General features: G+C 43.2%; 1 protein-coding gene and 1 long non-coding RNA gene across 5 annotated transcripts in view; both read left to right on the top strand.

The window, feature by feature from the left end:
* The window catches only part of ADGRE3 (adhesion G protein-coupled receptor E3), a 64,187-nt gene that overhangs the window by 16,077 nt on the left and 32,810 nt on the right, over positions 1-15,300 (top strand). For 3 of the 4 annotated variants that reach the window (XM_061421845.1, XM_061421844.1, XM_061421846.1), the window contains 3 exons: positions 561-716; positions 4,771-4,808; positions 13,179-13,356. In XM_061421845.1, coding sequence (XP_061277829.1) covers positions 561-716; positions 4,771-4,808; positions 13,179-13,356 — 372 coding nt within the window. The remainder of the gene's footprint in view (positions 1-560; positions 717-4,770; positions 4,809-13,178; positions 13,357-15,300) is intronic. The other variant, XM_061421847.1, reaches the window with a different exon arrangement.
* Positions 4,815-12,931, top strand: LOC133250522 (uncharacterized). Its single transcript, XR_009737339.1, has 2 exons — positions 4,815-10,008; positions 10,096-12,931. It is a non-coding gene; the product is annotated as an uncharacterized LOC133250522 (long non-coding RNA).

Raw genomic sequence — 15,300 nt, forward strand, 5'->3', positions numbered from 1 at the left:
GAGGATGAGATGGCTGAATGGCATCACTGACTCGATGGACGTGAGTCTGAGTGAACTCTGGGAGTTGGTGATGGAGAAGGAGGCCTGGTGTGCTGCGATTCATGGGGTCACAAAGAGTCAGACACAACTGAGCGACTGAACTGAACTGAACTAAACTCCCTCACCTCTCAGTGTCACTTGAAGTGCCTGCTCTACATTGCCTCCCAGAGGTTCCCAGAGGAATTGAGCCTCAGTTGTCCACAGTAGAAATTTGCTAGATAATACCCCCTTTATTTTCTGCCTTCCCCTCTCTGTTTCATTTCACCATTTCCCTTCCAGTGATTTCTAGGATCATTTCCTAAATAAAATACTTGCACTAGAATCCTTGTCTCAAAGTCCACTTCCTGGAGAACCCAACCAAAGTCAGCAAAGAAAGGAAAGAACAAAGACAAGCATTACCTTAACCAAGTTGTTTTGAAAAGCCAGGATAGACTGGTGGAAAGGATACAGCTTCTGACACATATTAGATGCTCAATAAATCTTTATCAAACAAATTACCAGCTTTCTCCTATGTGTTCCAGATGTTGATGAATGTAAACCACCCATTAGTGTATATTGTGGAGTGAATGCTGAGTGTCAGAACATCATTGGAAGTTTCTACTGTCACTGTATTGATGGATATAAACTCCTCTCTGGGAAAGCACAATTCAACAATTCCAATGAGAACACTTGTCAGAGTAAGAAAAATTTTTGTTTTCTTATCTCCCCTCCTAATTTTTAAGTGAGTCTAACACGAGCATGTGTGTGCTCAGTCATTTCTAATTTTTTGTGACCCCATGGATTATAGCCCACCAGGCTCCTCTGTCCATCGAATTTTCCAGGCAAGAATACTAGAGACAGTTGCCACTTCCTCCTCCAGGGGATCTTCCCAACCCAGAGATCGAACCCGAGTCTTTTGCATTTCCTGCATTGGCAGCCGGATTTTTTTTTTTACCAGTGTACCACCTGGGAAGTCCAAAAATATATATTTGTGGTGGGGCCAGTGAATACCTATTCTCTGGAAGGAAATGGATGATGTAAAGAGGAGGTAAAAAGAAAAGTAGGAAATTTAGATAAATGATGGGGTTAAGAATGCAAGTGAACTTTGGAGGTGATGTCACAGGTCACAGGATGATGGTTGAGAAAGGATTCTTTGAATTGCAAAATAGAGAAACCCACTCAGGTTAACTTAAGGGAAAATATGAGTTTATGATAAGATTCAGGGGCTTTCCTAATGGCTCAGTGGTAAAGAATCCATCTGCCAGTGCAGGAGACACGGGTTCAGTCCTTGGGTCGGGAAGATCGTCTGGAGGAGGAAATGGCAACCCACTCCAGTATTCTTGCCTGGAGAATTCCATGGACAGAGGAACCTGACAGACTACAGTCCATGGGTGTCACAAAAAGTTGGACGTGACAGACCACTGAGCACGCACACACACGTGTGATGAGATGCATGGATATGTCTTGGGTAAGAATACAGCTGGGTACTGGAATGAACTGAAGTTGGGGACCCAACACTGTCACGGCACCCCCGTCTCTCATACTCTGAATCCGCTTCTTCTCTTCCCCTTGCAAACTGGTTTCTCTGCTTCCTAGTCCACAGGATAGGAAATATGGCCACCAACAGATCCAAACCTTACCATTGCTACTGATCCAACCATCAAAAAAATGGTAACTGATTCTCTCTCTTAAATATAATTGCATATTCTTTGGAAATGTAAAAATTGACACAGTTTGAATCATATGCCCACCAAGATCTGTGATCTTGGATAAGCATGGTAACTGTCATAGAAATCATATAGGTAGAGAAAGTCTATACATAAGAAATACAGGACTTGGTAGAGTATCCATGAGGTACTGGCTACAGTTGAAGTCGTAAGAGAGAGAGTCTCTAAATCTGAATGCTAGGAAACTGATTCATGGAGAAACAATAATGCTGATTGACATGTATATATATATACACTCGTACATGGGTGCTTAGGCGTGTCTGACTCTTTGCAACCCCATAGACTATAGCCCACCATGCTCCTCTGTACCTGGAATTTTCTAGCCAATAATACTGGAGTGAGTTGCCATTTCCTACTCCAGGGGATCTTTCTGACCCAGGGATTGAACCCGCCTCTCTTGTGCCTCCTGCATTGCAGGCAAATTCTTTACCACTGATCCACCAAGCAATAATACTGATGCTGCTGCTAAGTCACTTCAGTCATGTCCGACTCTGTGCGACCCCATAGACGGCAGCCTACCAGGCTCCCCGTCCCTGGGATTCTCCAGACAAGAACAGTGGAGTGGGTTGCCATTTTCTTCTCTGAGGCATGAAAGTGAAAGGTGAAAGTGAAGTTGCTCAGTCGTGTCCAACTCTTAGCGACCCCATGGACTGCAGCCTACTAGCTAGGCTCCTCCGTCCATAGGATTCTCCAAGCACGAGTACTGGAGTGGGGTGCCATTGCCTTCTCCAAATAATACTGATAGACAATATTTATTTCAACTGTACGATGTGCCAGAACGGAAGAGCCTGACGGGCTACAGTCCATGGGGTCACAAAGGGTCAGACACAACTGAGCACAAACACACATGTACCAGGTACTGCACTAAGTACTTTACATTCTTTATTCCATTTACAATAATTGCATGAGGTAAGCACTGTTATTACAGATAAAGAAACCGAAGCACCCAAGATTTAAGTAACTTGTGCTCCTGCCCATCCAGCATTAAAGCCATGAGGTTGCAGACTCCACAGTAGAAAGAGCTTAGTGGAAGACTAACCAGGGTCATTGTATCCCACTCACCCCGCAAGATCCCCTAAGGAGCTCGGGGTCATGAGAAGCACAAGCCTTCAGCTTTGATATCAGGAAATCTCATATCAGAATTATCAGGTCATCTTTATACCAATAGGATTCATACCAGGTCAGTTCTGAGATTCCTTCCAATGGGAGAGTCCGGGACCCCACGATCCTTCCACAAAACTGAGTCTCAGAACAAAAAGGAACAATTATGCCAAAGGGAAGCAAGCTACAACTGCCGAAGCCCACTCGCCCTAGAGCCTGTGCTCCGCAACAAGAGAAGCACCACGAGAAGACTGCGCTCTGCCGTGACTAGAGAAAGCCCCCGTGCAACAACAAAGACCCGGCGCAGACAAACACTAATAAATAAATTAATTAATTCTTTAAAAAGGGGAGCAGGACTATTCAGGGACCTAAGACCCAAACTCCCTTTAAAAAGATTAAAACATGATTCCAAGATCAAACTGGAAAGGAACGGTGGTACAAAGGCCCCCACAGGTACAGAGATGACTTTTCCAGAGACCAGCACTGAATTACAGAGGCTTGGCTAGTCCACATCAGGGTTCTTAGGTAGCGAAGGGGCCACAGGCCGTCTTCATCAAGGGTGCCTGTGAATGACTGAACTTGCTTACACATCCTTCCGATTCTTGTGTGTGCAGTCTCTGCACATGTGAAGTGGTACAAGCTTTGCTTCCCCCTTGCCTCAGCATTAAAAATCCACCTGCAATGAAAGAAATGCAGATTTGATCCCTTGGGTCGGGAAGATCCCCTGGAGAAGGAAATGGCAACGCACTCCATATTCTTGCCTGGAGAATTCCATGGACTGAGGAACCTGGCGGACTATAGTCCATGGAACCACAAAGAGTCGGACACAACTTAGCAACTAAAAAACAGCCACCACAATGAGCCTTGCACTTAGACAAGTATGGATTTAAATCTGGGCTCTACTGCTTACCCCCTCATGACTACAGACATTTCCTTAACAACCTGTGCCTATTTCCTCATCTGCTTAAATAACAGAATCTGACTCATGGAATTATTTCAAGGATTAAATGAAATGATGCATATGAGGAGGCATTCAGCAAGTGGTAGCTGTGATTTTTGTGCATGGTGCCTTTTTCTGCCAGATGCAGCCACATCTTCAAGAGACAATAGAGCAGAATGGTTAAGAATACTTTCCAGGTGAACTTCCATGGTAGTCCAGTGGTTAAGAATCTTCCTGCCAATGCAGGGGACATGGGTTCAATCCCTGGTTGGAGAACTAAGATCCCACGTGCAACAACCACAAGTTCTCATGCTGCAACTAAAAAGATCCCACATGCTGCAAGGGATTTCGAAGATCCTGCATGCCACAACTAAGATCTAGTGCAGCCAAATACATAAATAAATACTTATTTTAAAAAACAGCTGATGGTTATAAACTGACATTCCTGTCTCAGTTATAATTCCCAGCCAGACTGAATTTTAAAACCTAAAGTATCTAGTCTTCTGTTTGCTCAGCCATTTCAGTTATAATGCCCAGCCAGAGCCAGATCTGAATGAAAGAGCTTGGAGCTTACAATTTTCTGCTTCTTCTATGCCATGGTATCTCTATCCCAGCAATATTGACACTTGGGGTCCCAAAATTATTTGTGGTCAGAAGCTGTCCTCTGCATTAAAGGCATTGAGCAGCATCCACCCACTAGATCCCAGTAGCATCCCCACTCAAGGCCATGAGTGACCTCCAGAAATGTCTCCAGCCATTGCCAATGTCCCCAGGAGGCAAAACCACCCTAAGTCGATAAACACTGCTCTCCATGACAACAAGGAATTTGAACTCTGATGCCCCTAAAGAGCAAATGAACTCATCAGAGAACATGAAGTGTATGATTTCAGACCTTCCAGATGCAAAGTTACCCACCTTACCTGCCGACTTCTCCACACTTTCATTCTTGGTTCCAACAATAACTTCTCTTTATGTCTTTTTCAGAAATCACCCCCTCAAAGACAACCAACAGCACAAAAGAGGTGAGTGAAAGCTGAGTCCTGGAACCTAGACAGGTAACAAATATTTACAAATCTCAAAGCTAGCAAATGGAGGTGAATACTATATATGTGTGCTATATGTCATATATCATATGCTTGATAATATAAAATACTTGATATGATTATGACAAATATTGTGAAGTGAAGTGAAGTGAAGTGAAGTCGCTCAGTCGTGTCCGACTCTTTGCGACCCCATGGACTGTAGCCTACCAGGCTCCATCCATGAGATTTTCCAGGCAAGAATACTGGAGTGGGTTGCCATTTCCTTCTCCAGAGGATCTTCACAACCCAGGGATCAAACCCGGGTCTCCCGCATTGCAGGCAGACAATTTACCGTCTGAGCCACCAGGTATTAAACTATTATATTTTGATATATAATATGTATTGTATAACTGTGATATATATATATATCATTATGTTTATCACTATATATCTCACTATAGAGATAAATGATAGATCAATACAGTGTGTATGTATATATGGGGGTGTGTGTATGATTGTGGGTGTGTGTGTGAGTGTGTGTGTGTGTGTGTGTGTACTACCCCCTGAAGACAGGATCTATCCCAGACCAAGAAAGAGACTAAGTAAGACTGTATTAGGATTCGCTGAGCTGCTGCAACAAAGAGACCCAAATATCCAATGGCTTTAAAAATATGGATGTTTATTACTGTCTGAGTTATTAGTCCAGAGGTGAGCAATCCAGGCTGGTGAAGGAATTCTGCTCCATAAGGTCATTCGGGTACCCACGTTCTTTCCATACTGCTGCTCCAGCATCCCCTGGCGTCTTGTCCTCAACTGCATAGTCAAAGCTGGGTTGCTGCATGCTGTATTCATACTGGTGGGTAGAAGGGAGGGGGAATCCAGGGCAAGCTATCTGTTGTACAAGGTGAAGGGGGAGAGTGGAGAGAGGGCCTCTCTCCTCATCTACTCACTATACAAAGTGCTAATAAGGTCAGGAGAACTTCTTTGGAAACATGTCTTACGGTGACAATCCAGAAGTTGCATATATCACAGTAAAATCTAGCTGCAAAGGAAGCTGGGACAATACTATCTATGATTGGGTGGCACAGCCCAGATAAAATTTGAGAAATTTATTCAATTATTAAAAATAGGAGGATAGAACTTCCCTGGTGGTCCAGTGGTTAAGAGTCTACCTGCCAATGTAGGAAACATGGCTTCTATCCCTGGTCTGGGGAGATTCCACATGCTGTGGGACAACTAAGCTTGCATGCCTTAGAGCCCGTTCTCAGCAGCAAGAGAAGTGACCCCCAATGAGAAGCCCGCACACTGAAACTAGAGTGTAGCCCCCCACTTGCTACAACTAGAGAAAACCCAGGTCAGCAATGAAGACCTAGTGCAGCAAAAAAAAAAAAAAGCACAGGAAGGGAAAATGGATATTGTAGGATAATTAAGAGAGACCAAGAAAATGATTATAGGTAGTAATCATTAGTGTCTGTAAATTGACTCTGAACTTTAGCAAAGAGAATGATACATGTCTCTCAGGATCTATTGTCTAACAGAATGAGCTCATCCCTCCCTCTGGCCACTCCCCAACTTCACCCTTCTCTACTCCCAAGGGACTCTTCATGCCTTGCCCTCCCAAGCTCCACGTCTCAGATACACACCATTCTCTCTACCTAAAACTCCTCTTTCCAGTTCCTCACCTGGCTGCCTCCTTCCACTCTTCTTTACTCAAGACCCAGTTCAGGTGTCACCTCCTTCTGGATGGCCTCCATCACTCCCTCCATCTGAGTTAATATTCCCCCAATATGTTCTTATTTATTTATTTATTTGGCTGCACTGGCAAGAAATGGCAACCCACTCCAGTATTCTTGCCTGGAAAATTCCATGGACAGAGGAGGCTAATGGGCCAGTTCATGGGGTCACAAAGGGTCAGACACAACTGAGCAGCTGAGCACACACACACCGGGTCTTAGTTGAGGCCGCTGGGATCTTTAGTGGTGGTGTGTGAAGTCTTAGTTGAGAGAACTCTTGGTTGCAGCGTGTGTGATCTAGTTCCCTAATCAAGGATCAAACCCAGACCCCCTGCACTGGGTGAGCAGAGTCTTAGCCACTGTACCACCAGGGAAGTCCCCACCAGACTATGCTCTTATGGTAGGGATTTCAAATCCTAATACCGCAGTGGCAAGTGACTTGGGCAAGATGATGACCTCACAGCATTAGGGTTCTCCAGAGAAACAGAACCAATAGGAGATAAGCTATAAAGAGAGCTGTTATAAAGAATTGGCTGACAGGTCCCAAAATCTGCAGTCAACAGGCTGGAGACCCAGAACAGTTGACGATATAGTTCCAATTTGAATCCAGAGATCTGAGACCAACCCAGGAAGAGCTGATGTTTCAGTGTGAGTTTGAAGGAAAACAAGAATGTCCCAAAATTGGGTCGTTTGTAGAGATGCAGATGGACTTAAAGAGTCATACAGAGTGAAGTAAGTCAGAAAGAGCAAAACAAATATTCATGTATTATATGTGGAATCTTAAAAAAAAAAATGATACCGATGAATCTATTTGCAGGGCAGGAATAGAGACATAAATGTAGAGAACAGACGTTCAGACATAGTGGGGTAAGGGGTGGGTGGGATGAATTGGGAGATTAGGTTTGACATAAATACACTACCATGTGTAAAATAGATAGCTAGTGGGAAGTTGCTATACAGCACAGGGAGCTCAGCTTGGTGCTCTGTGATAACCTACAGGTAGGCTGGATGGGCAGAGGGAGGTTCAAGAGGGAAAGGATATATGTTAGAAATAGCTGATTCACTTCATTGCACAGCAGCAACTAACAACAATGTAAAGCAATCACACTCCGATAAAATTTAAAAACAATGTCCAATTAAAATAAATAATTTTTTTTAAAATAAAGCTAAAAAGCAGTGTCCCAGCTCAAGGCTGGCACAGGCAGTCAGGCAGGAGGAAATTCCCCCTTACTCAGACTTCTTGTTCTAATCAGACCCCCAAACTGACGGGATAAGCCCCAACCACATCAGGAAGGGCAAGCCGCTTTACTTCCTCCATCCATTCAGATGTTAATTTTATGTCAGACCCAGAATGACGCTTGGCCAAACATCTAGGTAACCCATGACTCAGTCTAGCTGACACATAAAATTAACCATCACACTTTTTAAGAACAATTTACTCATCTTTAAGATGAGGGTGGTGATGACACCCTTGGATAATGAGCAGGTTAAATGAGATAATACATGTATATATTCAGCACAGTGCTGAGTCCAGAGTACACATTCCATCCATGTTATCTATTGTTATCTCCCCCAGACTGATGACATTTAAGTGGTGTGCTGTCACTCACTAGACAGGGAGCTTCTTGAGGAGGGGAATCAGACCAAGCCAGCCTTGGGAGTTCAACATCTGTTCATTGCAGTAATGAACAAATAATCGTGCTATCAAAAGGAACATTTATTTCATTATAAAAGTCACTGTCAGGTTTCTCAAAAAATTAAACATAAAATTATCAGGTGACTCTACAATTATCTGAGCTTCCCTGGTGGCTCAGACGGTAAAGCGTCTATCTGCAATACAGGAGACCCGGCTTCCATCCCTGGGTTATGAAGATCCCCTGGAGAAGGAAACGGCAGCCCACTCCAGTAGTCTTACCTGAAAAACCCCATGGACGGAGGAACCTGGTGGGCTACAGTCCATGGGGTCGCATAGAGTCGGACACGACTGAGTGACTTCACTTTCTTTCACTTTCTACAATTCTACTTCTAGGAATAAACCCAAGTGAATTGAAAGCAGGGACCCAAACATATACCTGGAAAAAAGTAGAATTCAAAAAGATGCATGCATCCCTATATTCATAGCAGAACTGTTCACAATAGCCAAGACATGGTAACAACCTAAATGTCCATTGACAGATGAATAGATAAAGAAGATGTGGTACGTGTATATGATGGACTATTACTAAGTCACTTTAGTTGTGTCCGACTCTGTGTGACTCAGTGGATTGTAGCCTGCCAGGCTCCTCTGTCCATGGGATTCTCCAGGCAAGAATACTGGAGTTGGTTGCCATGCCTTCCTCCAGGGGATCTTCCCAACCCAGGGACTGAACCCTCGTTTTTCATGTCTCCTGCATTAGTAAGCAGGTTCTTTACCACTAGCACCACCTGGGAAGCCCAATGAGATATTATTCAGGCATAAAAAATGTTGAAATAATGTCATTTGCAGCAACATGGATGAAGCTCGAGATTATCATACTAAGTGAAGTAAGTCAGAAAGTGAAAGACACGTGCCATATGATGTTGTGTATGTGAAATCTAAAATATGACACAAGTGAACTTAGTTACAAAACAGAAACAGGCTCACAGACGTAGAGAACAGACTTGTAATTGCCAAGGGGTCAGGGGTCAGGGAGGATTGGATTGGGAGTTTGGGATTAGCAGATGTGAACTATTATATGTAGACTAGATAAACAACAAGGTCCTACTTATAGCACAGGAAGTTACATTCAATATCCTGTGATGATGAAAAAAATATGAAAATGTGTATATAAAACTGAATCACTTTGCTGTACAGCAGAAATTAATACAACACTGTAACTCAACTCTACTTCAATAAAATAAATTTTTAAAAAAAGAGAGAGAGAGCAGGGACCCAAATATATACTTGTACAACTGTGCTCTTGGCAGCCCTGTTCACAATAGCCAAAAGACAGAAACAGCCCAAATGTCCACTAATTGATGACAGGATGAATAAAATGTGGTATACCTATACAGTGGAATATTATTCAGCCATAAAAAATGAAGTTCTGATTTCCAGTACAATATGGATGAACCTCAAAAACATTATGCTCGGTGAAAGAAGTCAGACACAAAAGATTACACTGTATATGATTCCACTTACATAAAATGTCCAAAACAGGCAAATCCAGGGAAACAGAAAGCAGATTTGTGCTTTCCAGAGGCTGGGGGAGTGGAGAATGGGAAGTAACTGTTTAATGGGTTTTATTTGGAAATGATGGAAATGTTATACAACATTATGGACATTCTAAATTATTACTGACTTGTATACTTTAAAAGGATGAGGAACTTCCCTGAGGTTAGGACTCCATGCTTCCAACTGCAGGGGGTGTGGGTTTGATCCCTGGTTGGAGAACTAAGATCCCACATCCTATGTGGCCAAAAAAAAAAAAAAACTACTTTACCCCAATGTGTGGCAGTGACAAAGGAAACCCATCAAATGTTTGACAGGGGCCCAAAATAAAAATAAAAAAAAAAAAAAACTACTTTAAAAAAAGGATGTATTTTATTTTACCTGAATTTCACTTCAAAAAAACAAAATGCATTGCCAAAGAAAGACAGGTACAAAGTCATCACGTTAGATCAGACACTAAAACAGCAATTCTGACGACCCAATACTCTGGCACCTACTCTGTACAAATGAGTTTAAACCAAGAAGACTTCTGCTGCCATTTAGAAGAGAGAGAGGCGTTTTACATCAGGTGTGGCTGAGGAGGGAGCTGCCCTTTCACTAGAAAACTCAGCTCAGAATTTCCACTAACACTGGTTAGACTGAAAGAGTAGACCATTAAAAAGGCTTATTTGAACCTGATTCTGAAAGTCCCTCCAATCCTTCTTTGCATATTACTCTGCTTATAACTCTTTAGCATGATATTTTCCTATTAAAAACATCCATTTAACCCATGAACACTTACTGAGCCCCTGCTATTCACCAAAGGGGCTTCCCAGGTGGCACAGTGGTAAAGAATCCGCCTGCAATGCAGGAGAGACAGGAGATGCTGGTTCAATCCCTGGGTCAGGAAAATCCCCTGGAGGAGGGCATGGCAACCCACTGTAATATTCTTGCCTGGAGAATCCCACGGACAGAGGAGCCTGGTGGACTGTAGTCCATAGAGTCGCAAAGAGTCAGAAACGACTGAAGCCACATAGCACTATTCATCAAGGACTGTTCTAGGTGCTAGGAAATAGCCGTGAAGACAAAACTCCTATCCCAATGGGACTTACAGTCTAGTACTTTGTGTGCTGTGCTTAGTCATTCAGTCGTGTCTGACTCTTTGCAACCCCATGGACTGTAGCCTGCCAGGCTCCTCAGTCCATGGGGATTCTCCAGGCAAGAATACTGGAGTGGGTTGCCATGCCCTCCTCCAGGGGATCTTCCCAACCCAGGGATCAAACCCAGGTCTCCCACATTACAGGCAGATTGTTTACCGTCTGAACCACTAGGGAAGCCTATGAATACAGGAAAGGGTAGTCAATCTTCTCAAGGGGATCTTCCCCACCCAGGAATCAAATTGGGGTCTCCTGCATTGCAGGCAGATTCTTTACCACCTGAGCTACCAGGAAAGCCCCCTAGTATTTTGCTGCTGCTGCTGCTAAGTCGCTTCAGTCGTGTCCGACTCTGTGCGACCCCATAGATGGCAGCCCACCAGGCTCCCCCATCCCTGGGATTCTCAAGGCAAGAACACTGGAGTGGGTTGCCATTTCCTTCTCTAATGCATGAAAGGGAAAATTGAAAGTGAAGTCGCTCAGTCATGTCCGACTCCTAGCGACCCCATGGACTGCAGCCCTCCAGGCTCCTCCATCCATGGGATTTTCCAGGCAAGAGTACTGGAGTGGGTGCCATTGCCTTCTCCACCCTAGTACTTTAACATACCACAAATCCCTTAGAAGCTTGTTAAAGTGCAGGTTTGGATTCAGAATATGTGGACCGGGACCTAAGAGTCTAAATTCCTAATAAGCTCCCATGTGATGCTGATACTGCTTGTCTGAGGACTATACTTTGAGTAAAAGCATGTAGAGATCAAAATAATAATTTTTCAAATCACATATACTACAATTTTTATTGAAGCATAGTTTTTTTTAATTAGAGTGTAATTGCTTTACAATGTTGTGTTAGTTTCTGCTGTACAACAGCGTGAATCAGCTATGAGTATACGTATACCCCCTCCCTCTTACCACTTCTTCCCTCATACCGCCCCCATCCAACCCCTCTAGGTCATCACGGGGCACCAAGCTGAGCTCCCTGTGCTACACAGCAGCTTCCCACTAGCCATCTATTTTACACGGGGTAGTGTATATATGTCAGTGATACTCTCACAATTTGATGTACAGTTATTTTACTGTTTCGGTGTACAGCAAAGTGATTCAGCTATATATAATCTTTTTCAGATTTTTTCCATTATAATTTATTACAAGATATGGGAATATACATTCCTGTGCTATACCGTAGGTCTCTGTTGTTTACCTATTTTATATATAGTAATGTGCATCTGTTAATCCCATATTTATAATTAATCCCTCCTTGCCCTTTCTCTCTATGGTAACCATGAATTTGTTTTCTATAACAACAGTTTTAAAACTTCACCTTGACCCTTCAGTCTTCTTCAGCCACTGGCCCATCTTTTTTGCTATTTTTCATAGAACCACTATATTGTATGGCTATAAACCACTATATTGTATAGTATTGTAAATCAACTATACTTCAGTAAATCGGTAAGATGGATAGATAGATAAAATGAGTTTAATATAGCTTTTAAAAAACAATACATTTCTTGATACGAAAAGGCCAGTTAGAGTTCCTTCTGAGCTATGATACTACTAAATGATTTCTCAACTTTGGCCCTATTGACATTTGAGACTGTGTCATTCTCTGCTGTGGGGGCTGTCACATGCATTATACGATGTTGAGTAACATATCTGGCCTAATTATCAGTAGAAATAGCAATCCACAGTGGTGACAATCCAAATGTCTTCCCATCTGGGGAACGAAAATTGCCCCCAGCTGAGAACCACTGGTCTATTTCTAGAAATCTTACTACTTTCCTGTTGGTAAAAGATGCTCACAGTAACTAACACTTATATGATGTTTGAGCTTCCCTGGTGGCTCAGTGGTAAAGAATCTGCCTGCAATGCAAGAGACCCAGGTTCAATCCCTGGGTCAGGAAGATCCCCTGAAGAAGGAAATGGCAACCCACTCCAGTATTCTTGCTTGGAGAATCCCATGGACAGAGGATCCTTGTGGGCTACAGTTCATGGGTCGCAAAGAGTCAGACACAACTGAGCGACTAACGTTTCTGTGGTGTTTACCAGGCTAACACTGTTCTAAAAATAAAATGTCTCTTCATTCATTTAATCTTCCCCCAAACTTTATGGGGTCTTAGTACCATCCTCATCCTAAATGGAGAACCTGAAGCACAGAGTGACTGAGTGACTTTCCCAAGGTTGCTCAGCCAGTGAGAGGTGGAGTCAGTATTTGAACCAGTCGTCTGACCCCACCGCCTTCTTTCTTGGGTTTTCTTCTGACCCTTGGGATGTGGGACTTATTGATTGGATTTTTTCTTAATTCTTTCTCTCTTCAAAGATGCAACGGGTTGTTGAGAAAATCGAATCTCATCTCACCGGTAAGACTGTATTGGGAGTGGAGAGAAACTTCACATCCTCGGTCACAGCCTTTCTCCAGAAAGTGGAATCAGATGTTCTAAAAACTGCCTTGGAAGCCCCAGACCAGAAAATCCAGAAAGTCCAATACAGCACCGTGGGTAAGAAGACAGTAAAACCTGAGACACACAGTGGGGTGGTTACTAACTGGGGTCCACGTGAAGCAATGAGAGGAGTAAATAAGGACTGTGTTTGTCCCATTTATAGGGCTTCCCAGGTGGCACTAGTGGTAAAGAACCCGCCTGCCAATGCAGGAGACATAAGAGACGTGGGTTCAATCCCTGAGTCGAGAAGACCCCCTGGAGGCGGGTATGGCAACCCACTCCAATATTCTTGCCTGGAGAATCCCCATGGATAGAGGAGCCTGGGGGGCTACAGTCCTTAGGATCACCAAGAGTCGGACATGACCGAAATGACTGAACGCACATGAACACATCCATTTATATAAAATTCTAGAAAATGCAAACTAATTTCTAGTAACACAGAGGGTAGAGTCAGTGAAGGGATGGAAAAGGGATGTAAGAAAATCTGGATAAATTGTTGGTGGTGACAGAAATGTTGTCTACCTTGACTGTGATGGTGGTTTTACAGAGGTACACACGCGATGAAACCCATCCAGTTGTACACTTTAATATGTGAGATTTGCTGTACCTCAATTACACCTGCATAGAGCTATTTTTAAAAATTGCCAATGGGGGAATTTCCTAGTGGTCCAGTGGTTACGACTTGGCATTTTCACTGCTGAGGTCTGATCGTGTCCGGGAACTAATAATATTCCACAAGCCTCCTGGTGTGACCAAAAATTTTTTTTAATAAAAATGATGTTTTGTTGTTGTTCAGTCACTCAGTCATGTCCCACTCTTTGCAACCCCATGGACAGCAGCATGCCAGGCTTCCCTGTCCTTCACCATCTCCCAGAGCTTGCTCAAACTCATGTCCATTGAGTCAGAAATGAAATCCATTGAACCATCTCATCCTCTGTCATCCCCTTCTCCTCCTGCCTTCAAATCTTTCCCAGTCTCTGGGTCTTTTCTTATGAGTCAGCTTTTTTAATCAGGTGACCAAAATATTTGAGCTTCAGCTTCAGCATCAGTCCTTCCAATGAATATTCAGGATTGATTTCCTTTAGGACTTATTGGTTTGATCTTCTTGCAGTCTAAGGGACTCTCGAGAGTCTTCTCCAACACCACAGTTCAAAAGCATCAGTTCTTCGGCAATCAACTTTCTTTAAGGTCCACACTCACATCTATACATGACTACTGGAAAAGCCATAGCTTTGACTAGGTGGACCTTTGTTGGCAAAATAATGTCTCTGCTTTTTAATATGCTGTCTAGATTTGTCATAGCTTTTCTTCCAAGGAGCAAGCGTCTTCTAATTTCATGGGTGAAGTCACCATCTGCAGTGATTTTGGAGCCCAAGAAAATTAGTCTGTCACTGTTTCTATTGTTTCCCCATCTATTTACCATGAGGGGATGGAACTGGCATGCTGCAATCCATGGGGTCGCAAAGAGTCAGACACAATTGAGCAACTGAACTGAACTGAACTGATGGGACTGGATGCCATGATCTTAGTTTTTTGAATGCTGAGTTTTAAGCCAGTGTTTTCACTCTCCTCTTTCACTTTCATCAAGAGGCTCTTTAGTTCCTCTTCACTTTTTGCCATAAGGGTGGTGTCATCTGCATATCTGAGGTTATTGATATTTCTCCTGGCAATCATGATTCCAGTTTGTGCTTCACCCAGCCCAGCATTTCTCATGAGGTACTCTGCATAAAAGTTATATAAGCAGGGTGACAATATACAGCCTTGTCATACTCCTTTCCCAATTTGGAACCAGTCAGTTGTTCCATGTCGAGTTCTAACCGTTGCTTCTTGACCTGCATACAGGTTTCTCAGGGGGCAGGTCAGGTGGTCTGGTATTCCCAACTCTTGGAGAGTTTTCCACAGTTTGTTGTGATAATATTTAGAATTAAATAAATACCTGCATGCTAAGTCACTTCAGTCATGTCTGACTCTTTGTCACCCTATGGACTGTAGCCCTCCAGG

The sequence above is a fragment of the Bos javanicus genome, chromosome 7 (assembly GCF_032452875.1).
Source record: "Bos javanicus breed banteng chromosome 7, ARS-OSU_banteng_1.0, whole genome shotgun sequence".
Lineage (NCBI taxonomy): Eukaryota > Metazoa > Chordata > Mammalia > Artiodactyla > Bovidae > Bos > Bos javanicus.